The 27,455-nt window shown below is 30.8% G+C and overlaps 1 protein-coding gene across 6 annotated transcripts in view; it reads left to right on the top strand.

Moving 5' to 3' along the window:
* Positions 1–27,455, top strand: part of LOC106868291 (voltage-dependent calcium channel subunit alpha-2/delta-2) — a 207,694-nt gene that overhangs the window by 133,713 nt on the left and 46,526 nt on the right. For 4 of the 6 annotated variants that reach the window (XM_052969102.1, XM_052969095.1, XM_052969105.1 and 1 more), the window contains 3 exons: positions 22,767–22,823; positions 25,547–25,624; positions 27,149–27,223. In XM_052969102.1, coding sequence (XP_052825062.1) covers positions 22,767–22,823; positions 25,547–25,624; positions 27,149–27,223 — 210 coding nt within the window. Of the gene's footprint in view, positions 1–7,226; positions 7,311–22,766; positions 22,824–25,546; positions 25,625–27,148; positions 27,224–27,455 lie in introns of all 6 variants that reach the window. The other 2 variants (XM_052969096.1, XM_052969103.1) reach the window with 1 other exon arrangement.

Raw genomic sequence — 27,455 nt, 5'->3', positions numbered from 1 at the left:
CAACAATAATATATCCTTTTTGTTGATATATTTATGTTGTCATTGTTTAACCCCTGTTTGGTTCTGATAAACAGTATTTTTCAAAAATGTTCCAAGCATTAACCATCTACCATCAGTTTAGAGAGGAAATTAGGACTATATGATTTCTTTTGAGATGGAAAGGATTGATTTGAAGACAATATCTCTTGAATGTCACATAGAAGTTCTCTTTTGGTCTCTTGACTACAATGAGTTCCTGTTTCTTGTATAAACTTTTGAGATTAAGATATTTTAAACTGGCTTCTTTTATTAGTTAAAGCAAAAGTAAATACAGCCTTAATATTTTAACCATCAAGTATTGACTTCAATTAGTTAATTTCTGATGGATGCCAGTTTTCAATATCAACTGTTATATATATATATATATATATATATATATATATATATATACTCAATGACAAATTGAAAACAGTGTTAGTGTTGAGAAAATTATTATTGACTGCCTATGCTCCATGTATGTGTTTTGTTTGTTTGCCATTTCGGTGCGCTATAGTGCTTAGGGGAGGACTTCCTCATTGTTATTAAAACTCCTGGAAGTCATAGACAGGTGAGACAACTTGCCTCCGATCGAATTCAGGAGTGATGGTATTTCACCATTTTTGTGGCTTATCAATATCACATGCCTGAATTGAACTAGGGATGAGAGAGTCATCCCTCAAGTGCTATACTTCAGAAAACCAGTGAACAAACAAAACATGTACATTGAGTGTATATGGTCAATAAAATAAATAAATATATGTATATACATATGTATATAAACAAAGCAGTATTCTTAATAAAGCAATATTTTATAAAATAAACTTTCTCTTAATAACGCACCTGTCACATATTACATTACCACTTGTTGTTTTCATTTAAATTTTCTTTATAGTAAACCATAAAGCAACAAAAGATATAGTTGGTAAGGTGATTACCAAAAACTTAGAATTATAAACTTTGCTGTCTTTATTTTGTTCCTTAAAAAGGCATTAGTTCTTTTGCTAAAACTAAAATTACATTTTTATTACAAAATTGTGCTCATTTGGGCAATTCACTCCTGTACAAAACACTATATTCAATATTGTATGATAATACTTAAATCTGGTTAGTGATCCATTAATGATAATATTTCTATTAAAATGTTTTAGGAAATTTTAATTTACAATTAATATATATTAAACTCCTGACTTTTAATGTACATCGGAAAATAATAAATTAAATTATATGCATAGAATAATTAAGTGTCTGTACCCCATGTTTTCTTATATTCTTAGCACATTTAAATTGGATTGGATTGATATAGGAACATCTTTGTCATTTGTTATTAAAACAAAACAAAATGATATTATTAATTTTTTTTTTTAATTAAGTAATAAAAATGGTAAGAGGTTGGTTGTAACACAGGTACAAAATATAATTGATAGGATGCAATTTGAATTTTTGTCCCACCCAGCTCAGTTGTAGAACCATTTGTTCCATATTCATAATGAACTATTTTAGTGAAGAATAAAGCCATCAGAAAGTTTCAGGACCAGATTTTTGAGAGGTTCTGTGTGCCAACACTTGGCTCACCTTGTGAAGTCTGTCACTGAATTGCAACTAAATGTTGCTGTGGAAGAGATTAGGTATGAAAATCTGAAGGTTAAATATACTAAAGAATAAGTGGTTTGTTATTAGTATAAGTTTCTAACAATATATAATAGCTTCACAATTGACAGTTTTATGTTCATTGTGAATGAAGAAATTCATTTATACAGTTAGTAATATTAATAATTGCATATATTATGTGGAGAGTGTGTCATATTCATTTTGAGCTTTTAACAACTGATGATTATGAACAATTTGTATGGTTCTTGAGAGTACATTTCTAGCCTTTGAATTTTATATTGTATTCATAATGGGTGAAAGAAAGGTTTTCCTTTTGGTAACAAAACAGGGATCTCTGCTGTCATGTATTTTTTTCTGAACAAAATCATTATTTTGGGATTCAAGACATAAAAAAGAAGTATATTTACATTCTGGTAAAACTTCAGTCGAAAGAGATGTATTAACTGGAAAATAAATTTAAATTGATAACACATGGAAAAATGCCTTAAGTTTGTTTTAGAGGTATTAGGCTAAAATTTTTTTCCATTCCTTATAGTACAATCTAGTTTTTAAATCAAATATTTTTTTATCAGTAATCAGCCCAATAGCAAATATATTATGATAATCTTCTTGATTGATAGCTTTTTGTATATTTATTTCACATCTGCATTTAACATGATTATCTTAGTTACTTGCTTAGCAAAATGATGTTGGTCATATATTTTTTAGATAATGGTGACCATTAGTTTCATACTAAATATTTTTTTATGATCTTTACTTAACATCATACAAATAAAACATTTACAAATGTTGTCATCATCATCATCGTTTAACGTCCGCTTTCCATGCTAGCATGGGTTGGACGATTTGACTGAGGACTGGCAAGCCAGAAGGCTGCACCAGGCTCCAATCTGATCTGGCAGAGTTTCTACAGCTGGATGCCCTTCCTAATGCCAACCACTCCAAGAGTGTAGTGGGTGCTTTTACGTGCCACCGGCACCTCCTATATAAATCATAGTTATCACAATTCTGATGTTTTTTTTTATTATTATTCTTTTTTATTTCTACCCATATAGTGAAAATATCTATTTCTTCTAGCTTGTAAAACCTGTGTGGTATGAAATATACTCCTAGTATTAATTTGAATACCACTAGAACTTTGTACTTTATTGGAGCTATTTCTGTAATTTATAGATTATGAAATCAAATTGCTTGTCCTCTTAGCAACACATAATTAAATTTTTAAAATTTTTACTAATTGAATTTTGAGGAAGATTTTGTTGCTAACTCTAACAGATGAAGAAACAATGTACATGCTCCCTTAGTGGCTTCTGTGTCTACGTAGAAGCCTCTTAACGATTTGAGTTGGCTTTAGTGATTGTTTGAGCAACTGCTTAGTCCCGTCACTGGGACTACAATAATACATTAGTATACACTAGTAGTTATACTACATTAATACATTAGTATACACTAGTAGTTATACTAGATATCACTGAAGAGTAATTATATATATTTGTCTACAGGTATATTCCAAATTTCATAGAGAACAGGACAGGATTACAGTCTTATTGCCAGTAAACCAGATGTCATAATATCCTTTAATATCCACTTATTTTCTTCAGTAAACAAAACTTCATAATGAAAATGACTTTACCAATATTAAGAATAGGTTTATAATTCTTTGATTTGTTTCTATCATGAGGTTAAATCCACTGTGCTTCAAAAGGTTTTTATCATACATCTAAAAAATTTTTTCTGGAAGCATCTAATGCTGCAATGTTTTTTTAAAAATGAAATGGAAAGAAATATGAATGTATATCTTTATGATTATTTATAACTGTATTAGATCTGAAACATTCTGATGAATATTAATGTAAGTTATTTTCTTTAAACATAGCATCATTGTTCCTTTAATTTGTTTGTACCATGTTTCAGCTGACCTTAGGCTTATATCTGGTTCCTTCTGATGGATTAATTTAAAGCAGATTAGTAACCAAGAAGAGAAGACTGTTGTAACATACATTGAGGCATTATATTTTTAGAACAAAAATCTAAAGGTATGAAGTCATTTGTATTTACTTTGCTAAACAAATGAAAATTTAGCCATGTATTCAACTCTAATAGACAACTAATCATAGATTTACATGATAGATCTACATGTTTCTACATTAGAAGTAATGTTCATTTGACTGTACTGTGAGTGAATAATTTGAAATTTATGAAAAGATCTATAACAATATGTATAAATTTAAAATGCATATTTTTTTACTCTTTTATTTGAAAATATAGCCTATTATACAATTTTTTTTCAGTTTTGTCAACTATACAAAAATTTTTTCTAAATACTTTTAAAATTTATGCAACAATAATTTTAACATACTTTTCATTAAAAGACTGTTAGAAATGCTCAATTTATATGATATATATGTTTGATAATATATTTAACTATTTACAGTAGAAGCTATTGTGTAGTATATCTATTGCAGATTAACTTGACAATTGCAGTTAAATCCCAAACCATCAAAATTTACTGCAAAATTTAGTTTGAGCAAATAATTATTTAATGAAAATTAGTTATAATTGTTTAAATTTCAAATGAAATCTTCAAAAACAAACATAACTATGAAATTTGATATTTTATTTCTAAATTCCAATCTCTTATATAATATGTAAAATAATTGCAAGGTTAATGCGCATCTAAATTTGATTCAAATGCTATTCATGCCAGTGTATTGTGCATTTAGGCGAGCTGCCTAACTTCTGTTCCAGTTTCATTTCAATGGTTTGTATGAAAATCAACTCACTAAAAAATAATTGAAAACCAATGCATAAAGTGACATAACTAAATACTAGAAAGTATTTTGCTCAACTCTCAACCAATTTTGCCACTGTACCACACATTGAAGCTTTAAATACAATTAAACAATTGCAAAATGTATCTCATAACTTAATAAGAAGGAGAGAAAAGTGCTCAATGATTATTTGATTTGTGAGATATAAGGGAATGTTTAAAAGCAATGTTAATTCTTTAAAAGGTTTTTTTAAAAATGTTTTAGATTATAATTTAGAAAAGAAATTGTTGCCAGACCCTTTCAAAAGAGAATTAAAAGAATTAATGCTAGGATTGTCAGTCTCATAAAACTTAACCTGCACATATAACTGAATTCAGTGTGTGTATAGGTATGTGCTTACATGATTTTAAATATATTCTAAATCCCTATTCTACTTTCTAATATATTTGTTCAAGTAGTCAAAAAGTCCTGTTACATGACCAGTTATTCCTGTAATGCTGGTAGGTTAATTTGCAATTTTGTAACATTTATGGCTTTTGGAATTTAAAATATCACATAAAATGTTTTACATTTTGAAATGATAAATTGTTGGATATCTCAAAAGTGTATTGATTTTTTTTTTAAATTGAATATTAAACTACACCTATAGTGTGTAAGGTGGATGGGGCTATTGAACAATTTAGGAAGTTTTCCATCAACTTTGCAAATTTGCAGAATTTTCTGTCTGTATATACTGTAATATTATGATGTATCAGCATGGATAAGTGGATATTAAATGATGATGACTCGCCAACATGTGTCCAATTCCAGTGATGGGAAGTAGTCTGCAATTTGGTAAAGTTTGATGATAAGCTTCTAAAACTGCTTTACAATCATTATTTACTTCATATATATTTTTATATATTAAGATATATATATATTGTATTGTGTGTGTATTGTATTGTGTGTATGTGTGTGTGTGAGAGAGAGAGTAACAGAGTACTGAATCTGCTGCAATATTCTGTTTTTAATGATTGTATCAATCAAAATTTTTGTATCCATATTCTGTGTTATAGAATCATCAGCTCTCTTCAGATAGTTGTTTGTTATCATGTCTTAACCTAAACAACTTTGCTGTGAGTTTTTATATTGAGCTTTACAGTATTTCTATTTGATAACCACTGATCATTTGATCCACAAATTGTGTTCACTTCAACTCTTATACATGTTTCCTGAATGTCTATGTGATTGAAGTTATCTCTCTCTTGCAGAAAACATCTGATCTTCATAATTGCTAGTTGTTTTTATAGCTTATCTAAACAGTCTATCCTTTTTTATTTATATTATAGATATATCTAATCATATTGGCTCTTCTTTCTAGACTTTGTTGATCATCTATATTTATTGCTTCTTTTATACCTTTTTTGTGAAGAGAAAATCCTATAAATATCAAAATATTTTCTTTTGAGCATCTCCCAATCAATCTTGGCACTTACTATGCCACTATGTATTGATCACTCCCCTTACATAACAGATGTCTCTTATCTGTGTTTTATTATCTTGGGAAAGGGTTTTTGCCATTACAACATCAGCTTTCTCATTTTCTAACTGCTTTTTAATCAACTCATTGATTGCATTACTGATTAAGTCCATTAATATTTGTTTTTGTGTTTTTTGCAAGGAAAAGCACAATCACATTTTCATCAAAAACAGTATTTGTTCTTTTCTACACATAGAAACTACCAAGTCATAACTCTGAAGCATTTTCTTATATCATGACGAGTGTATGAAATAGTTTCCAATACTGTCAGAAATATATCAACTGTCTGGTTTATCCCTTTGAGTATATGTTATTTTTCTGTTTGGTGAAAATTGTGAATATGTAGTCTGTTTTAAATCTGAAAGGAAGCAGTTTCAATAAAATCTAAAACTAATTGAGAATCATTAAAACCTTGGGAAAATTTTCCAAAATTTTAATTTATAAATAGCTTAATGTTCTCTTCACTACATTAATGTTCATGCTTTTCTTCACCTCATCTAAACAAAAATAAACATTTATATTGATGACTTTTTGTATAAAATTCTTGTTTCCAGTTCTAGTTATGGTTGTGCAATAGTATTCAGCACATCTTTCATACTTCTAAAACAATACTTTCAAGATCAACTTTAAAAATTGTTAGAGTCTAACATAATACTAAAACTTGTTTTGCTATATTATGTGTTTGTTAGAATATACTGAATTCACAAGCCTAAATTTTTGAAGTTTTGGACAGCCTCTTTCAATTTATAGATTTATGATAATGGAGTACTATTTTCATACCAAATGCTTTATATATATTTTTTTTTATCTCAGTCTTGAGGATACATATAGTAAGGAACGAATTTAAGCATCTGTTATCTCTCAGCAAGTTAGCTGATTTCTGTTGCATATTCTATCATTATCATAAGCTTCCAAATGTCCATAAATTTCACATAATTTACTAGGCACTCGTGTTTCAGTGTTAATTTCTCATGTAGACAATTCTATTACTCTACACTCTTTTTTACTATACACAGATATTAAATGGACCTGACTGACATCATAAGAAAGACTATTCTTGATTTTATTCGTAGTTTTTTTTCTTCTTTTTATACTTTTTCAAATAGCTAGTCTATATATAAACTCACTCTTGCATCCTGTTTCTATCCAGAACTAACATAATTGTTTCTTTATTTTCTTTTTATTAAGATACACTTTCCGTTCCTTTTTTAGAAAGACATTAATGTAAATTCCATTTTTAGTATCCCATTGGATATTTTACAATGTAATCCTTTGATTTGGCTAACTTGAAAACCTTGATTTGTTCAAAGGAATATCTTCCTGTTCTCAGTCGACCATTGGTGCTAAACAATGCCAAACACAGTGAGTGGGTGAACATCTATTCTGACAAAATGGTATTTATACTTCATTTGCAAGTATGCTGTTTAGGCAACTACCTGCTTTTATACAGTTAAAATTGCTTGACCAACAACCTAGCATCCATATTCTTGAGAGTCAGTGTGCTGTTTACTGTAACTTGCTATATATATATATATATATATATATATATATGTATATGTATACGTATATAAATAATAAGACTGGGTACATTAATGAAAACATTACAAGACTGCTAAAGTAGATTTGTTCTATTCTCTCTCTCACATATTTATATAGAAATAGACGCTTAAAATAAGATGAATAATTGATTTGAAAGGTATTACAAGTGGTTAGATTACATTTTTCTCCAGCTTGGCCTGTTTTTAGTATTTTGCCTGTTGTCCCTAAACCACATACATAAGTCTTAAGTTGTTTGATATGCTCTCTCCTTTTGTAATCTTTTCTGGTTATTCTGTACAACCAGCCCAGCAGCACAAATTTGATAACAACTTCTTTATTATATATTCCTAACACTTGAGTTTTAAATTCCAAAACTTTTCAGCTCAAATTCCACTTCTCAAATATCTTATTCCCTTTATCCTTTCTCAAGATTTTTGCTACAATACAATGGTTTAAACTTGCATATAAAGACTCTTTTATCATCAGCAACAACATTTCTCTTCTTGTCTTTATGGATCTTAAGATCAATCACTCTATCTCTCTCTTTTTCTCAGATGGAAATGATATGTTTGGTAGGATTTCGGGGGATGGGTGGAGAATTAAACATTGTCACTCATTCAGGCAGAATTCTAACCATAACACCACAACTTTTATGGTTAGCATGTTGTAAAGATTCAAGATTTAAAATATGTGATCTCTATTTTATGGATTGTAGAGTGTTGTGAAATGTTTAGCTCTACCTTTAGCAAGAAGGTTAAGTAATTGCAGAAACACTTTCAATGCCTTAAAATGTTACCTCAGTACTTTCATTTTAATTTAGACACCACATGTCCTACACATCAAAACAAAAATATACTGAGCTCAGAGGGATAGTACATCCCTAAAAAAAAAACCTAACTATTGCATTAGAGAGTTTATTGCATGATTCACTCTGATATTAGCTGGATTTATGTTTATATGACTTTACTATTTGGTGGATTCTTTATAAAAGCTTAGGCATGTCATTCTTTTTTATCCAAATCACATCTAGTTTTCTTGTAAGGTTTCTCACTAGTATCTGGTATTGAAAACATACAGCTGCTATACAGTAACAGTATTGTATAATTTGAACTATTACAGGCATTTGTAGGAAAGATTCTGAGAGTGGACTACTAGCAGACTCTCTTAGACTGTATGTAATCCATGTCTATGCATTAGAAATGCTCTTTTTTATGCCAGTTCTTTTAATCCCTATGAACAGTATGAACATAACTGTAGTTAAAAGGTTCACTATGCAACTAACTAGTTTTGAATTCATTTCCACTGCACAGTACCTTGGGCAAGTTTTTTAAGCCATTTTGTGAGTGAAATTTAGAAGAAGGAAGCTCTGAGAAAAAACCTATTAGAGGAATGTTGCTGTTCTTGGGTAGTAGACATGACACATTGCATGGTTGCCACCACCACTTGGCCCTTGGTCTCACATCTAAAGTTAACTTCTCCCCACCAGCTTAAAAAAAACCCTGAAAAAAAGAATGAGTGCTGCTCATTCTTCTCTGACTCACTCTTTTTCATTGAAATGCAATTATTTATGATTTAGAATTCTGGGCATTAAGTTAAACATATTGAACTGGTATGGTTCTAACAACTGTAGTCAGCCACATTAATTTGGTCTTTCTTTTTTTAGCTGTAAAATGTTTCCTTTTGATAGGATATTGAACCTGCAACAAAAATAAGTATGATATAGAATTCTAAAAGAAACAGCAAAAAGTTTTAAGAACATCTGCTCATATATCAGATTTTTCACTTAACATTTTAACTTTGTTTCTGTAATTTTATCAGTGATCCTTTAAGTTATAGAATACTTTCAGAAGATCAATTAGTACAAAGTGTTGGTACTTTACTATCTATATTTTGCCTTCATAGTTATGTAGCACAGAATGTGACCTTTGTGATATGTATCATTTTACTTCATGTACTATTTTTTAATTAGTGCTGACTTAATTGTCTCGTTTCTTCAAAGTAATATGGTTTCTTTTTTTCCCCTATTGTTGTACATGACACTGTCAGATGTTTTAAGAGGTATTTTCCATAGATTTAAATTTAATTATGGATAGATCTGTATAGGTATTTATGGTTTTAGTCATGGATTCCTTTTGACTCAACACAAAGCTCCATTATTTAAGCATAATAGAAATATAAAGTTGTGATGCTAAAGCTTCTCCTAAGGATATTAGCTGCATTAGTGATATAGTTTCAACTAAGAATAAAGCCCATTTTGTTGACAGTTATGACACAATATGTTAGTATTTTTCTTTCAGTTTATATTATTTGCAACATTTTCTACTTTAGAAATTGGTATTCTTAAATCATCAATGAAAAACCATATTATGATGTTAAAAGATGTACCCAGTCTTTCTTAACAAAAATATCGCCTATTATGCATGCAGGTCCAAACTCCTTTTTTTTTATCCTATCATCTTAAACCAGTGTAGTGAGTTCACATTTCACCAAGTTCTGTTATAGTATAATATTATTCAGTAATACTATTGAATTTTCAATTATATTGTAATTTATTGTATTTTCCATTCTTTAAGTACAGCCAACTTCACTTTGATAAGTAGTTTCTTAATAAGTATACTATTCATTGTGGGAAATCAATGTTTGAATAAAATAATATATCTTAGTTTTAATAATTCAATAGTTAATAGATTTTAAAAGTTTTTTTGATATATTGTAAATTAGAATATAGAATGTGTGTTGAGTGTATGTACAATAAGAAGTGTTTACCAGAAATTGGTGAATTTTATAACATTTTATACATTTTAACATATTTTGAATAAACAGTCAAAATATTCCCCCTTTGAAAAACCATGTGTGGTATAACTATATATTTAATAACCTGTGTTAATAATAATTATAAACAAACAATTGTCCCTTATTGCAAGCATTTTAAATGAGCTTGTTCATTGACAATGAATAAAACAATCATATAGAGTGCCTGGACATAACTGAGTGTTTTCATGAATATCTTTTTATAAATTAAGCTAATTATTCCTAACTGATTAATATAATACAAGTTTGGAGTTAATTTGAGTAACTAAATTAAACAGGATTTATTAACCTCTTTATTTTGAAATGAATTATAATAATTTATTAAAAAATATCATTATGGATACAGGACATCTTTTTTAAAAATCCTTAATTTCAAGAAATTTAGGAAAAATGTTCAAATTTATTAAAAAGTCATTAAGATTGAAAATTTCCTAAAATTATCCCTCATTAAATCAAATAATAACTAGTTTTAGCTATAACATTTTATTCTGAAAGAAAGTTTAAAATTTTATCCCTAACATTTTAGCATCTAATCCATATTTTGATTTTATCACTTTTTAGGCTTAAATTGTTTGACATTCTTTCTTTGAAAAAAAATTTTTTTAAATCTTTTTTCATCTTAAATATAATTTTTTAAATTACAGTGTAGGAACAGTCTATTATTAAATCAGTTCAGTGTCTTTCAAATAAGATTATCCATTTCTAGTGTGCTGAGTATTTGTAACTGGGTGCTGCAGAAATGTAGACTGATAAGAAAAATTATAGTGGAATTGTAATTTTTTCATTTAAAACACTACAACAAAACTTTCAAATTATTTGGGGAAAAAAAGCTCCACAAAGCTGTATGTGTGTGTGTGTGTGTGTGTGCGTGTGTGTGTGTGTGTGTGCGTGTGTGTGCGTGTGTGTGTGTGTGTGTGCATGTACACGTGTGAGAAACTTTTACCTATATATATTATTTTTTTAATGACTATTATTGCCAGTGCTGCAGCACCAGTATGATTTTAAGTAAAATATTTATTTGATAATCCTCAGTCCACACTAGACAATCTATTTAGATATCTACAACAAACAACTGAAATGTGTGAATCAAATTCTGCATCCTTTTATTGATCAAAACATGTTTACACATGAACATATTCTTCTGTTTTCCCATCAATCTGCCATATTTTCCATTATCTGAAATATTGTTTGAATAGAAAATGATATGCAAATTAACAGATGTAATTTTATATTTATTTGTTTTTAGCTTTGCATCAAAACTATTCAAAACATTTAACAAACAGATCATAAAAATGAGAAACCTTCAACAATAGAAATAGTTATTATTTCATTGATCTAATATTGATTTCTTATATGGAAACAGTATGATAAACTTGTGGAAAAGGAGTTTAGTTTGATGAAATCATCTTGACATCACTGGTACTATGTTAATCAGACAGAAGGATTATTTAAAAAATTCACCTTTATAGGATTTGAACACAGAATGTTGAGGAGTGGAACAATACTTTAAGGCATATAGTCTGGTGCTGTATGATTACTACCACTTCACTATTGTTTTATTATTGCCCTTATTTTGAGAATTTAAAACAGTAACTGTAACTATTTTATACTGTAGACTACAACTATATAATCAAGAAAAAATTAAATGCACACCATGAGATGCTACTTATTATTTCTGTATTTATTTATTTCAAATTTGATTCTGTGTCTACAAACTTTTCAATAAACAATCCTGCTAATTTTTAATATATTTTTTTTTCCATATAACCCAGAATTTATACCTCTTTCTAGCTGTGATAATCTTTATATATAACTAATTATTTCCTACATTATAGTGTCTCTGCTACTTTTTTGAGTCTTTGTTACTAAACTTAGCTAAAATGAAGAAGAATTTTACATCATCATATAAATATTTACACATGCATGCTGAGACATACAGATACAATATGTGTGCCAAGCTTTTAGTTTAAGCGTATTGAATTGAGTATACGGTTTAAGTTTAGTATATTTTAACTTCCATGTATATTTAGAATTTTTACTATCAAAACTCAAGTAAAAATATCAAAAGATGAAATACACACTAAACTACATCGTAATAATTTTTTAAATATAACATACCTGTTTGTATGTTTATTCATAGCTACTGTAATAAATTTTTATGGATAGATATCATGATAAAATGTTTTTACATACAAATATAATGAAGTTTTGGCTGTTTTGCTAATGAACAAAAGGTTCCTAGATTCTGTAAATTTGATCCTTTTGCTATTACACTGCTAATACTTTACTTTATTGATTTGAAAATTAAAAGGAGTTACCTCTGTCAGTTTCCTATACCACAAACTTCCATGTCTTGATCTTATATTGTTTTATGGTGAATTCATGAATCAGTCATTGAAGGCCTATCTTTTACAGTTGTAGATCATGATTTATCAGTACCTGCAAATCAACTTTTTAGATGTTTTGTACATTTGTTTTTATTTGTCCATTTTTATGTTTAAATTTATAAATGGTGATAAACAAATGAAAAGCCTGTTGCTAGGACTACAATATTTATATGTCAATATTTCAGAGTCACAACACTCTGTTTTCAAGTTGCCAGTATTATTCTCAAGGTTGAGGTTTTGTTCATCATTAGTATTCACATAAGTATAACCAATATAAATTCTCATTCTTGTTTTAAATTGTGTGTGCAGTGATGTGGTTAGTTTAACTAACTAGACCAGTCTCAGTGCATTATTTTTAGTCTCTAGTTGTACAATTTGTATCAAGAGGCCCTATGAGGACATGTTTTTTTGTTGATGGCATATTTGTGTATTTCTACAGTTTTTCTAAGTATGTATCTATTGTGTGACAACCACCTTCACCAGAATAAGTATATTAGTTAGTTTATGAACCAATATAACATTGTGTGACCAACAGAAACATATAACAATGAAGCTTGAAAACTTTTAAGTTTGAACTTAATTGAGATTTGTTGTTGTTAAGTAGCTCTATTAAAAAACTTGGTCAAAAATGTTTTAGTGACATGCAGATTCAAAAGGACGTTTGTTTTCATGCTGGCTGTAGATTTTTTCATCTTTTAATTAGCTATTTGGAATGTGACAGCATGTTGCATCTCATTTAACATCTATCCTACATTTTGCATTGGATTCTCTTGGTAGATCAAGTGATTGCCAGAAATGTACTTGACATATATGGCTAGCATTTGAAAGTTTTGGTTTGGTGTGTTTTATTCAAAGAAATCTGTGCTGCTGTCCAAGGTTGAGATTTGGAGGGAAAATTGATGTTGCAACAATTTCATTACATTTGTGTTTTGCTTTACGTTTTCATGTAGGTCAAACTGAGGAGAGAAATTTTAGGCTGCTGTTGTGTTATGTCGCAGATATATTCTAAGCCTTTGTTGGTTTTGGGACATGTAGTTGCATGGCTTGTGTGTGTTAAAACCAACATGTGCTATCAATTCTGTGTCTTGCATGTCTTGCTGATTTTTACTATTGAAATATTTACTATTTATACAGAATATTTTCCTGGGATATGCTGTTTTGTTGGAACTATATTTTAAATTATTTATGGTGTAAGTGTGTGTGTGTATGTATATATTTGTGTATATAAATATATGTATATGTGTATATATATATGTGTATATATATATGTGTATATATATATATATATATATATATATATATATATATATATATATATATATAACAATATATTATAAATTAACTACCAACAAAAATAATATACATATATATATGTATATTACACATTTAAGAATAGATTTTTCTGTTTGATCAAGTCATTAGTTTTGTGATATTTTTTGTGGCATTCATCTGCTTTTGGTTGTACAATTTCTGAGTATGTTTTAATAATTGTAAAGTTGTTTTATATATATATGTGTAATGTAAGCATACGCATGTATCTACATATATGAATATTATGTTGGTGTATATGCATGGATGGATGAGTGTGTGTTTGTTATAATTTTTAACAGCAAAAAGAAATGGTATTGCCAATTTTTAACATTTCTATCTAGTAGCTCAATGTGATATGGTCACATGGAATTATATTGGGAATTCATTTTTTTACAGTTAGATGTTACAGTATTTAAAAACCTTAATAATTCCCAAGTTATATTTCTTGTGCATCAATAATGTCGTCTAATGTCTAAAATATTAAATACTCTAACAAATCCAATTGCAACAGGATGTTGAGTTTCATTAAGATTTTTAGCTATTTTATAAGCATACAAAGTTTTAACTTGAAAATTTCACCTTAATAAACAGACATTGGAATACTCCCATTTTTATCCTCATGATAATTATTCAACTAGATTCCTGCTTCCACTAAATTTTAAAATTATTCTCTGTACACATGGCAAGAAAGCACATTCTCAAATTAGACTATCTTGCAGTATTAAATCTCAACAAACCTATCAGATAATCATGTTTTCATCAATATCATATTGCATATGAAGTATTAGCACCGTTAGGAATATTTTCAATGATAGAATTAAAACTTCTTGCTTTTCAGAGCTTTCTGATTTCATTTACTTTCAAGCCTTGTAGGTTGATGGATATTTTGTAGAAATTTGGTAGATAGACAGTACAAGTAATTTTACAGTATTTTTACACACTGTGTCAAGTAAATTCTACTGAAGGATTATGTTAAGGATGTTAGTGTAAGTGGAGTACTCAGCCACACTAGAATTCATTGAATAGTTAGTCCAATATTTAAGAGATGAGGAATTATGTACATAGTTAGTCCAGTTACTTGAAAATTTAAAAAATTGGAATAAATTATATGGATCCATTACTTTCTAATTTTAATTCAATTTCCACATAAACTATTATATGGATGAGTGTATATTATCATCATCATCATCATCGATTAACGTCTGTTTTCCATGCTGGCATGGATTGGACGGTTTGACTGAGGTCTGGAGAGGCAGCGGCTGCACCAGGCTCCAATCTGGTCTGGCAGAGTTTCTACAGCTGGATGCCCTTCCTAATACCAACCACTGCGAGAGTGTAGTGGGAGCTTTTATGTGCCACCGGCATGAAGGCCAGTCAGGCGGTACTGGCAACAGCCACACTCAAAATGGTGTATTTTATGTGCCACCTGCACAGGAGCCAGTCCAGCGGCACTGGCAACGATCTTGCTTGAATGTTTTTCACGTGTCACCAGCACAAGTGCCAGTAAGGTGACGCTGGTAACGATAACGCTCAAATGGTGCTATTAACGTGCCACTGGCATGGAAGCCAGATAGCTGCTCTGGCAATGATTACGCTCAGGTGGTGCTCTTAGCACTCCACTGGTACAGGTGTCAACACGATTTCGAATTCACTTGCCCCAACAGGTCTTTGCAAGCCAAGTTTAGTATCCAATGAAGGAAGGTTGGCATGGAGGCCAGTCGTTGAATATGGTTTGATTTCGACCTCACTCACCCCAACAGGCTTTGCAAGCAGAATTTAGTGTCCAATGAAGGAAAGGTATGCATAAGTGGGCTGGCTACACCCTTGCCAGAGGCCTCGGATTATGGTCTCACTTGACTTGCCAGGTCTTCCCACGCACAGCATATTTCCAAAGAACTCGGTCATAAGTCATTGCCTTAGTGAGGCCTAATGTTCGAAGGTCGTGCTTCACCACCTCATCCCAGGTCTTCCTGGGCCTGCCTCTTCCACAGGTTCCCTCAACTGCTAGGGTGTGGCACTTTTTCACACAGCTATCCTCATCCATTCTCACCACATGACCATACCAGTGCAATCGTCTCTCTTGCACACCACAACTGATTCTTCTTAGGTCCAACTTTTCTCTCAAGGTACTTACACTGTCGAGTATGCACACTGACATTACACTTCCATCGGAGCATACTGGCATCGTTCTTTGCGAGCTTACGCATGTCCTCAGCAGTCACGGCCCATGTTTCACTGCCATGTAGCATGGCTGTTCGTACACATGCGTCATTCAGTCTGCCTTTTACTCTGAACAAGAGGCCCTTTGTTACCAGCAGAGGTAAGAGTTCTCTGAACTTTGCTCAGGCTATTCTTATTCTAGCAGCTACACTTTCAGTGCACCTTCCCCCACTACTAACTTGGTTACCTAGATAATGGAAGCTATCAACTACTTGTAGTTTTTCTCCCTGGAATGTGGCAGAAGTTGTTTTCTGCACATTTTCAGTGTTTATTGCTCCTGAACATCTGCCACATACAAAAACTAACTTCCTAGTTAGCCTTCCTTTGATATTGCTGCACATCTTATGTGTCCATAGCTTACACTGGGTGCATCTTATAGAGTTTCTACCTACGCCTTTTCTACAGATTGAGCAGGGCCATCTACCTGAAGGGGTTTGTGTTTTGTCTACCTTCCTACTTATTAGGACTTTGGTTTTAGCTAAGTTGACTCTAAGGCCCTTCAATTCTAGTCCCTGCTTCCAAACCTGAAACTTCTCCTCTAGTTCTGATAGTGACTCAGCAATTAAAGCAAGGTCAACAGCATAGAAGAGCTCTTGAATTCCTGTGCTATTGCCTGGAGGACTATGATAAATAGGAGGGGGCTGAGGACTGAACCTTGGTGGACCCCTACCTCTACCCGAAATTCTTCACTGTACTCATTGCCAACCCTCACCTTACTCACAGCGTCTCTGTACATGGCTTGCACAACTCTCACTAACCATTCTTCTATCTCTAGTTTCCTCATTGACCACTAGATAAGGGATCGGGGGAGCCTTTCAAAGGCTTCTCCATGTCAATGAAAGCCAGGTACAGAGATTTATCTTTGGCTAGGTATTTCTCCTGCAGCTGTCTTACTGGAAATATAGCATCAGTGGTGCTTTTCTCTGGCATGAACCTAAACTGCATCTCATCTATACTTACTCTCTCCCCAATTAGTTGGGCTATGACCCTCTCCGTGACTTTCCTTACCTGATCCAACAACTTGATACCTCTGTAATTATTTGTATCTAAAGCATCACCTTTACCTTTGTAGCAGTTGACTATGGTGCTGCTACATCAGTCATTGTGCATGACTCCTTCGTGTATCACCTGATTAACAATACAGGTGACTAAGCTATAGCCAACACTGCCAGATATTTTGAGCATCTCTGCAGTGATTCCTGATGGGCCGGGGCGTTTCCCTGTCTTCATACTCTTAATTGCTTTATCTACCATGGTACTGTCAACTTGGATAGCTGGTCCCTCTGTTGGGTCGACCTTCGGCAGACTCTCTTTCTCCCATTCATTCTCTTTATTGAGCAACCTTTCATAGTGGCATCTCCAAACTTCTCTCTTTGCAGCCTCGTTTAGTGTAAGTGTACCATCATCCATGTGGACACATTTCTCTCCTATGACATCACGATTCTCTCTCACACACTGTCTTGCAACACAAAATACCTCAAATCTTTGGTCCTCATGGCGTAGAACATTGGCAAATATTTTCTTATCAGCTTATATATATATATACACATTCGCCATGTTGGACTTCTAAAATCTACAAGTTTTTTTCATTCTCTCTCTGTTTATATTCTCTTATTCCATTCTGTTGAAAAGTGCAGGCTCGAAAAATAAAAGACTTCTTCATTTTTCCCGAGCATCAAACTAATACACTTGCTTGTTATTCATACACCTGTCCTTGTCTTTTGTTTTTCTATAAATTTCAAATATATATATATTCATTTACATATACAAATCCAAGAATGTACATCTCAAACTAAAACCAAGGTGTACCAAGAAACTTTTTCTTTATTAAGGAATAATAACAGGTACTTTAGCTGTAGGCACTTAATGACTGACTATAATCCCAAATATACCTAATTTCTCGTCTAGAACATTACATTCACTTTTGACAGAAATTCAGTCCAGATTTTTATAGATCACATTATAAAAATAGCATTCTCTTGGTTGGTGAACAACTTTAATTAACAATCATCTAATTTTCCCTTTATTTCTTGTACTGTTCTTAGAACTTGTATTTAACTACCAAAATTATTTATTTATCACCTTCTCAATGTCCCCTTTTTGAGTAATCCTTTTTAGAATTAGATTTTTTTCTGCTTAATCTGTATTATATAAACAAATTTACTTCAGTTCCATGGTATATTTTACATTTTAGAAACCAGAAATACTTTAAATTAACTGCTGCTATTGTGAATAAGCTTCTCATACTCTTAGTAGACTTTAGTGAACATTTACTTCTCTTATATCCTCTGTAAAAAAGATTAGGAAAAAATAGAAATAATGGTTATTTGAATACTTCTTTTTAAACATTCTACAAACAATGCTGTGATTCTGTCTGGTGCTAAAATTTAAATGAATTCATTTTAGTATGTATTGTAGTATGTTCATTAGATATTGTATTAGTTTCCAAAACCATTTCAGATCTTTCCCACTAAATAATCATGATTAGAATAGCTCATGTTATTATATTGTTTCATAATATATAACATTGAATGAAGCATAACAGAAAAAAAAAAGCATAACAGAAAAAAATGTTTAAGATAATTATTGATTTCATTGGCACATGAAGAAATTATTCATAACATCACAAAAACAATCAGATTCTACTCATTTGTGGAAGAGATTATTCATATGTCAAGTTTACCTTGCAATTTAATGATAATGAATAAAAGAAAACCTTATTGTTTATGAGAAAAATATGTAAAAGAAAACAGAAATAAAGGTTAATTGACTAATGTAATATCATTCCAGAACTTGGATGGTGTGACTTGTGATTCTGGTGGTTATTATAGCCATATTTGTATGTATAATTGTCAGTGTGTGTGTGTAAGAGCAGTTCTTTAGTATGTTTTAGCCATCACAGCCAAGGCTATGCTGGAACACCACCTTTAAGTGTAATATTTAATTATTTACATGTGTTTACATAATCATAAATTAGCTTTGATTTAACACATCTAAAAATCAAAAGTGTTCTATTCATGATCATCCCATCTTTTTGCACATCTCAGACTACATTGTAGGAAGTGTCGTTCCTTTTCTAAGATGACAGGGTTCGATTTGAGGTACATTTGGCTGTTGTTTCGAGCAGGTCGAGTAACTGTGTAATGGCTTTTTTGTTGGCTGAGTTTGTGTATGTATGTATGTATGTGCTTGCTTATATTTTTGACCTTACATAGAAAATAATATCTATCATATTACCTTCCTGCAGAAATTACTTTAGTATTATGGAAATTAATGATTTTTAACGATAATTTTTGAAGTATATAAAACATATTTTCCAAGAAATAGGTGTTGAGATACTATTTTCCTGAAAATAGGTTTCTGATTTTATCTTTTGTTTCTGTCTTGTATTATCATTATTATTCTTTGTTTGTTTGCCAATGTACTAGAAATTGATAGGATACATTTCCATAACATTTTTCAAAATAGTTTTTTACGTATATGAAAAGGTAAGGGATATTTAATTTAAAAAATTATGAATTTTTGGAAGTTACTTTTTTTTTTTTTTTTGCTGTAACCCTAACCTCAACAAAAGTAAATACTCTTTATTGGAATTTTATTCTAGTAACATTATTTAACTCTTTTTCTTTACAACCTACTTTAAACTAAATATATGTTGTGAGATTATTGAGTTTTAATAAATAATAAATGTAATATAACTGTTGATTTGATGTTTTCTGTGATGTAGCAGCTTTTAGTAAATTTTGATTGCTGATTTGCCTTTCTGTATATTTTACAGTTTGATTGTATATAATTATACAACTAATATACACCCTGTAATTTGTATCTCTTTTAGCCATTGTAAGTTGTTATTTCTGTTTTAAATATCTGACTTTTATGGAAATATTTAATTATATTTCAGATATATTTTGTATTATGGTGTTTCTAAAAGTCTGCATTTAAGTTTATCTATTGCATTTTTAATTGTTTTGAAAAATGTAGACACTTAAGCTAACTTATAAAGACAGAATAAAACTGTTATTCCAAGCATTTTCATAACCGTCACCATCATTGTTACTTCAGCAGTATCATATTGTCATTGTGGCAAATGATTATAATAATTTACAAAAGATTTGAAATCATTGAAGCAATAATGTAATAAGAGAATATTTTATCATTACATAAAAAAATTGATTGAAGTTATTTTAGTTTTGATGTTAGCACTTGGAGTAAAACATTAACAGTAGTAGATGGAGATTTAAAAACAAAAGCACAATGGATGTGGAGTTACCAAGACCCTCAAACACAAAAGAAAGTGCTGGGCTTTGCAAAGAACTGTGCAGCCTTCCTGAAAGATATTAAGGATAAGAATTACAAACAGCTTTCTAACTTCTACTTATACTACCAGAAGGCACCACCATTCTAAAATTATTTTAGAGATGTCAGTGTATATAGCTGGTAGATAAAACACCTCAATGAAGATGAAGAAACTCTGTGATGCTATGTTGGACAGTTGCTATCATATGAGATAGATCAAACTACTAGCCAAGTCTATTGTTATGATTGATTTTGTATTTTCATAAAGATTACTTCTTGGGTGCAAAAAAATAAGTGGTACAGAAGATAAGTGAAAGATTAAAGGTTGACCTTTTCTTTTCAAATAAAATTTTTATCATTTATTGCTTCAAGTAATACTTGAAAATGATGGCAAAGAAAGAGGGCCAGTTTCAAGTAAATATGAAAAATTTAAGTATATGTTATATATGTACATACAGTTTGTACAAGTTGACTCCCTAGTTTAATACGTAGCCAAGTTTCTCAATCTTCATTAAATGGCTACCCATTTTTTCTTTTTCTTTGTAGGATTTCTTCATTAATTCTATATTTTTCTACTCTACTTTTTGACATTGTCATACCTTCTGGTTCCTTGTTTGATTTTCTTTTGGTGGAAATTTGTATAATATTTTATTTCTCTTATAATTACTAATCAAAAACTGTTTCATGTGTGTTGAATAAAACAGAAAATTATGCAAAGTAGTGGAAGATACCAGACAAGTATCAATTCTGCATTCCTAAATTCCTAGATGAAAATTTTTAGCAAAATATGCCATTAAATTTTCTAATATGTTATCAAACCTTTCAATATATGTTGAACATACCTGATGAAAATACTCTAAAATAATTGTTTGCTATACTATGTCCATTAGATCAGTATTTTTGAAGAGAACAAAAGCACCAATCTTCTTAGTTTAGAGTCAATGGTTGCCTCATCAATATTTGGAATTAAAATGGAGAAGACAATTTGACTCAATACTGATCTCCAAGGAAATCTTTATTTCATGTGCAGTTTTTTCTGACAAGAAGCTCTTTCCTGATAACTGGTAGCTCTGTGTTTCATATTTTAAAGCTAAAATCTCAAATTGAACATGCTTCTTACTAACGTTTGTATTTATTTATTTATTTATTTAATGAAAATTAAACATGTATAATTTTTTATATTATATCTAATCATCCTTTTAAATACAGTATCTTTTGCTAGTTTGACTGTTTTAACTATATTAATACACCACTTTACTAAATTTATCAAGTTCTTAACCAAATTTAATTATTGATTAAGTGTTTTTGTATTAATATTTTTAACAAATAAAAATGATTTTTTAGAGTTGAGTTATTTTCTGGAGAGAAGCTATTACTTTGAAATTGTTCAATGTTATCTAGCATCTATAAATTTTAAATTTGGTCTTTCTTGGCATCCATCCTAGCAAGAGAGTTTTCAAAATAAATTTAAGTTCTATGAACCTATCTGTGAGACCCAGTATATCATATTTTGCATGCATGAATTTCTATGATAACAATATGCTTTCTTTCTTGCTATTCAACTTTAATGGTGCAATGCATACTTATTTCCACCTTCTTCACTCATATGCACACTATCTTTCTGTTTAACATTTTTTAAAACTGTCTATTAAATCATATATCGATAATTTAAAATTAACTTTTTATAAATGACTAGTACTAACTGATTGGTTTTATTTATTACTGTAATTACCTAACATTTTAAGAATGTGACATTAACTTCTAATAATTTTTAATACATTTTAACAGTTCATTTGTAAATATTCCCATCAAGCCCTTTTGAGAGCTACCGGTAGATTTTAAATACCAGAGCCTACTTTTGAAATGTTATTAGCTATCACAAAGTTGCTTTGCAACTCTGGCTAATTGCTCTTGTACAGTATTCTGATTTACTTGTTTAAGAGTGCTTTCAGATTTGGTGCCACTTGTCTGTGATATTATGATGAGAACTAGTGCTTTACCCACTTTTTTATTTTATCAATTTCCCCATATATTTTATTACTTTAATATAATTAACTATAACTTAGCTTGAAACATAATGATAATACACTTAAACTTTATTTAAAGTTTTAATCTTTATAATTGACTTCTTGCACAATTTTTTGGTAAATTATTTTAGTTAATTACTAAACATCATTTTAAAAAATCAAATATTATTTTAAAAAATATTTGTTTTCATTTTAAATGATTTTCACATGCTTGATTAGTGTTATCTTTTACTTCAATATTTCAATGTTTATTTTTCAGGGATTAGGCATGGTAACAACTGTTACACTGCCTGTATATAATCGGACCTTAGGAGCTGTAAGTTACCTTTTTAAGTGATTCTTTTTATATTTATTTACAGATTTTTTTGTGGGTATCATTTTCTTGTGTTTAATTCTCATTGTTTTTGTAATTAGTAAATTGCATTTTAAATGATACAACTTTCATAATTAGATTACTTTACTAAAGTAATCTAAAGTAATCAACCAAGTAAGACAATGACTGGACTTCCTCATGACTGGACTTTTTTCCATGGAAAAGTGGAAATGGACACTGCCTTATGACAAAGGTTTTTATTTACACACATTGCGTGATGTTAAAAGCAAGAGACACAAACACATACACACACGCACACACACAGATATATAAATATACACACAACAAGCTTCTTTCAGTTTCTGTCAGACAAATCCATTCAGAAATAGTTTAAATGCAAAACCATGGATTGGGAAATAAATTTCTTTACCATACAGCCATGCTTGTACCTATATGTGTGTGTGTATATATATATATATATATATATACACGTGGTCTGATCAATAAGTTTCCAGACTGTCGCCATAATAATGAAGCTAAAGCACATAGCACAGATTGATCTTTGACCTTGAACTCTGCTATGCATGCACACTAAGTTTTAACGTACTTGCTCACTTCTGCTGTTTACAGCAGTGCTTAGAAGGAAGGTGTGTAGTGTGTCATCATTGCATTAACCATGACAGAAAGTTGACCAGAGAATCTGCATCAGATTTTGCCAAAAGCTTGGTGATACCTGCTCAGAGGCTTATGTAAAATTTTCAAAAAGTTTTCATCATTCTTGATGCAATCAAGATCTTATGCCACTGAAACCCAAGTGTCTTTCATGTCAGCTGAATGCATTTTTGACACAAACTTGACAGACATGTGTCTCATACCCAAATCTTCAGTGATAATGGACTGAACTGAACCATAGCTAATCTACACATCCTCTGATAACTCACACATAGTGATTTGATTATTTCCCCTCACAGCTGCATGCACATCTGTGATGTTTTTCTCAGTTCTGCTGGTTGCGGGCCTCTCAGAAGGTTCATCAGTATCAACATTTTTTGACCAACTTGGAAACGTCTGAACCACTCATACACTTGTGTGTGGCTCCTCTCCATACACTTTCTGCAACTTTGCGCAGGCCTCTGAGCAGGTATCAACATGACAAGTTTCTCTGTCCTGGTCAATACAATGATCACACACTACACACATTCATTCCAAGCACTGCTGTAAAGAATAGAAATGAGCTAGAACATTAGAACTTAGTGCGCATGCTCAGCAGAGTTTAAGGTCAATCTTTGCTAAGCAGCTTTAGCTTTGTTACTATGGCAACAGTCTGGATACTTATTGATCAGATCTCATGTATATATAATTGTCACTAAATATGACTAGGGTGTTAGAACACATACGTTGCTAGAAATAAGAGCTAAAAGCTCTAATGTTGTCGTTAAAGCACATACATGTGTTCTGACAGGGACTGTAATGGCCTGAAAACACTGGTTAAGGATTCCCTATACTGATTGGGCAGTTTTAGCCTCATCAGTAGGAACCACTCAATTTGGCTGATTCCAGATTTAATTCTCTGTCAATACATATGTATTCACCGTAAAAATCTCTGGATGATTTAGTGAATCGCTAATGTGTATACAAAAAATTAATATAGACAACTGTGTGCAATGTGCTACCAAAAAGGAAAGTTATAATTGTTACCAAATATGACTAGGGTGTTAGAACACCTACATTGCTAGAAATAAGAGCTAAAAGCCCTAATGCTGTAGTTAAAGCACATAATTGTAACATATGTTCTGACATAATGCAGGTGTGAGTGTGTGCACATTATGCATGGATATTCTGCATGGGTGCACACGTGCATATGTGTGTATCCATATTCATAGTTATATTTAGAAATCTGAATGTGGCTAGAACTAATTCAAGAGAGATAACAATTGGGAGTCGTTTCCCCTGATCGATATACTTATTTGGCAGGCTTGATAATTACTGAGAATTCTTAGCATGAAACCAATGGTAGCTTTCTTAACCTACAAAAAAAGTGTGTGTGTGTATGTGTATATACACACACACACATCATTGGGCTTCTTTCAGTCACCATCCACCAAAGCTACTCAAGGGTTGGAAAACTTAGGGTTATAGTTGAGGATATTTGTCCAAGGTGCCATGCAGTAGGAGTAAACCTAAAACTATGCAGTTGTGAAGCAAACTTCTTAACCACACAAACCTATCTTTTCCTCAGACAATATTAACACAAAAATATAAACACAGTGAAAGAAAAAAGAAACAAATCATCTCTATGCAAAACTTACATATGAAATTATCTAAAAAGAAGTACTATATCTTCAGTCATTGAAATAGTAACTACGTGATATGATTGCTAAAACTAAATCTGGAAATTATAGTTTTGATTAATATATATTTATAGATAGTTATATTATGAGATTACTTTTGTAGCTTGAATATATTTTTATGCATGATATGAATCCTGAAGAGAAAATACAAATGTAAATTTTAGCATTAATAATTTAAATAATTGTTTTAGAAAATATTCATGTCAAAATTTGTCTTGTTGAAAAAATTTAATACAACATTTGACCCAATAACTGAATAATGTACAACTTGCTATTTTTCTTACTTTCCATTCATTACTATGAAATATTTAATGTAAAATATTCTTGTCTTTACAAAAATGACATTTGATTTGTTATATCTTGATATACTTTCAGAACAATCAAACAATTCTTGGAGTGATGGGCGTTGATATAACAACAGATGATATGTTAAAGAAAATTGAAAGACATAAAGTATGTCCTCATTTCATGACATTAATTTCTTCTTGAGTACATTTGAAACTTTTAAAAACTTTGAGGAACTGGATTAATATCATTTTAAAAAAATTTCAACATTTCTTTAATCAACAGAAAATCTTGCAATGTTACATATCTTTCAGTTACAGGATTTTAGTATTAAAAGCAAAGTGCTTCAAATCATATTAAACATTTACGTGTGTTGTAAAGAAAAGGAATATTTTTAATATTAGTCTCAGGGATTAATATTAAAAAACAAAAAAAATTTAATATTAGTCTCAAGGTTATATGGCAAGTTGGCAGAAATGTTACAGCATCAAGAAAAATGCTTAGTGGCATTTCTTCCAACTTTACACTCAGCTCAAATACTGACAGGGTTGACTTTGCCTTTCATCCCTTCTAGGTCAATAAACTGGAACACTGGAGTTGATGTAATTGACTTATCCCCTCCCCCGAAATTGCTGGCCTTATGCCAAAATTTGAAATCAATATTAGTCTCAAGGACTAATATTTTCATGTATCTCTTGAAACTTATATTCCCTCCCCATTGATAGCATGACATCATCATCATTATCATCACTTAATATCCACCTTCCATGCTGGCATGAGCTGGATGGTTTGATAGCAGCCAACCAAGTAGAAGACTACACCAAGCTTCTGTGCCTGTTTTGGCATGGTTTTTACAGCTGGTTGCCCTTCTTAACACCAACCACACCACAGAGTGAACTGAGAGCTTTTTCCAATTCTATCATCTGTAACAGCCAATGATATTGGAACATTAGCCAATAGATGCTCATAGTGTCTTACACGATACAAATAATATCACTTAGAATTAGTTTTATTCAAAATTACCCAGGTGGGAAACCAAAGATTCTAATCTTCCCTCTACATCAAGTTTCATGAAGTATGAAACTCATTACATAGTCCTACTTCGATTTCTATCTTCAAAATGAATGGAAAAGCAAACCTTCCTTTCCTTCAATTTAGTATAATGTTATTTTTCAGAGCTGATATATACTCCTTATAACTTGTGCAATGGAACAGTATTTAGATAAAATTCTTTTACTGGTTATTATGTTGTTCTTAATAAATGTTCTATAATTACTATCATGTTATTATTTAGACTATAATTTTTTAAAATATTGTGCGATTTGTAAGTATAACCAATGTGATGACAATCATCTAACAATGCATAGAAAATGAGGACAAAATACATTTTATTCAATATTCTCCATTTCTCTGACTTTGTAAATCAGCAAGGTCAAGGAATAAATTATTAGCATAATGTATAAAAGTAATTCAGATACAGCAATGTATAATGTATGATGATGATGATGGTAACAAATTCTTCAGTCATTAGTATTCTGCAGAACATTTTATTTTCCTATGACATGTTGAAATTCTTTGTCTGATAAAGTGTATTCTTTCCTTCAAACTAATGTAAACGATCACACAAATGAATTTTATATTGAAAACTATCGAAATGATTCAGGGAAAATATGTATTGCTTACTGTTTTCAGCTTGGCCCTCTTGGATACGCTTTTGCTATTAATCGAAATGGTTATGTGGTGTTTCATCCGAATTTGAAAATTCCTGTAAGTATTTTATTTCTATTTAAACTTGTTCAATCAACAACATGTTGAAAGATGCATTTCATCTCACTCTCTCTCTGTCTCTCTCTCTCTGTCTCTCTCTCTGTCTCTCTCTCTCTCTGTCTCTCTCTCTCTCTGTCTCTCTCTCTGTGTCTCTCTCTCTCTGTCTCTCTCCTCTCTCTCTCCCTCTTTATATATATATATATATGTGTGTGTGTATATATATATATATATA

The sequence above is a fragment of the Octopus bimaculoides genome, chromosome 1 (assembly GCF_001194135.2).
Source record: "Octopus bimaculoides isolate UCB-OBI-ISO-001 chromosome 1, ASM119413v2, whole genome shotgun sequence".
NCBI classification, from domain to species: Eukaryota; Metazoa; Mollusca; class Cephalopoda; order Octopoda; family Octopodidae; genus Octopus; species Octopus bimaculoides.
Note: the sequence above shows the minus strand (reverse complement) of the source record. Positions and strands in the feature narration are given on the sequence as shown.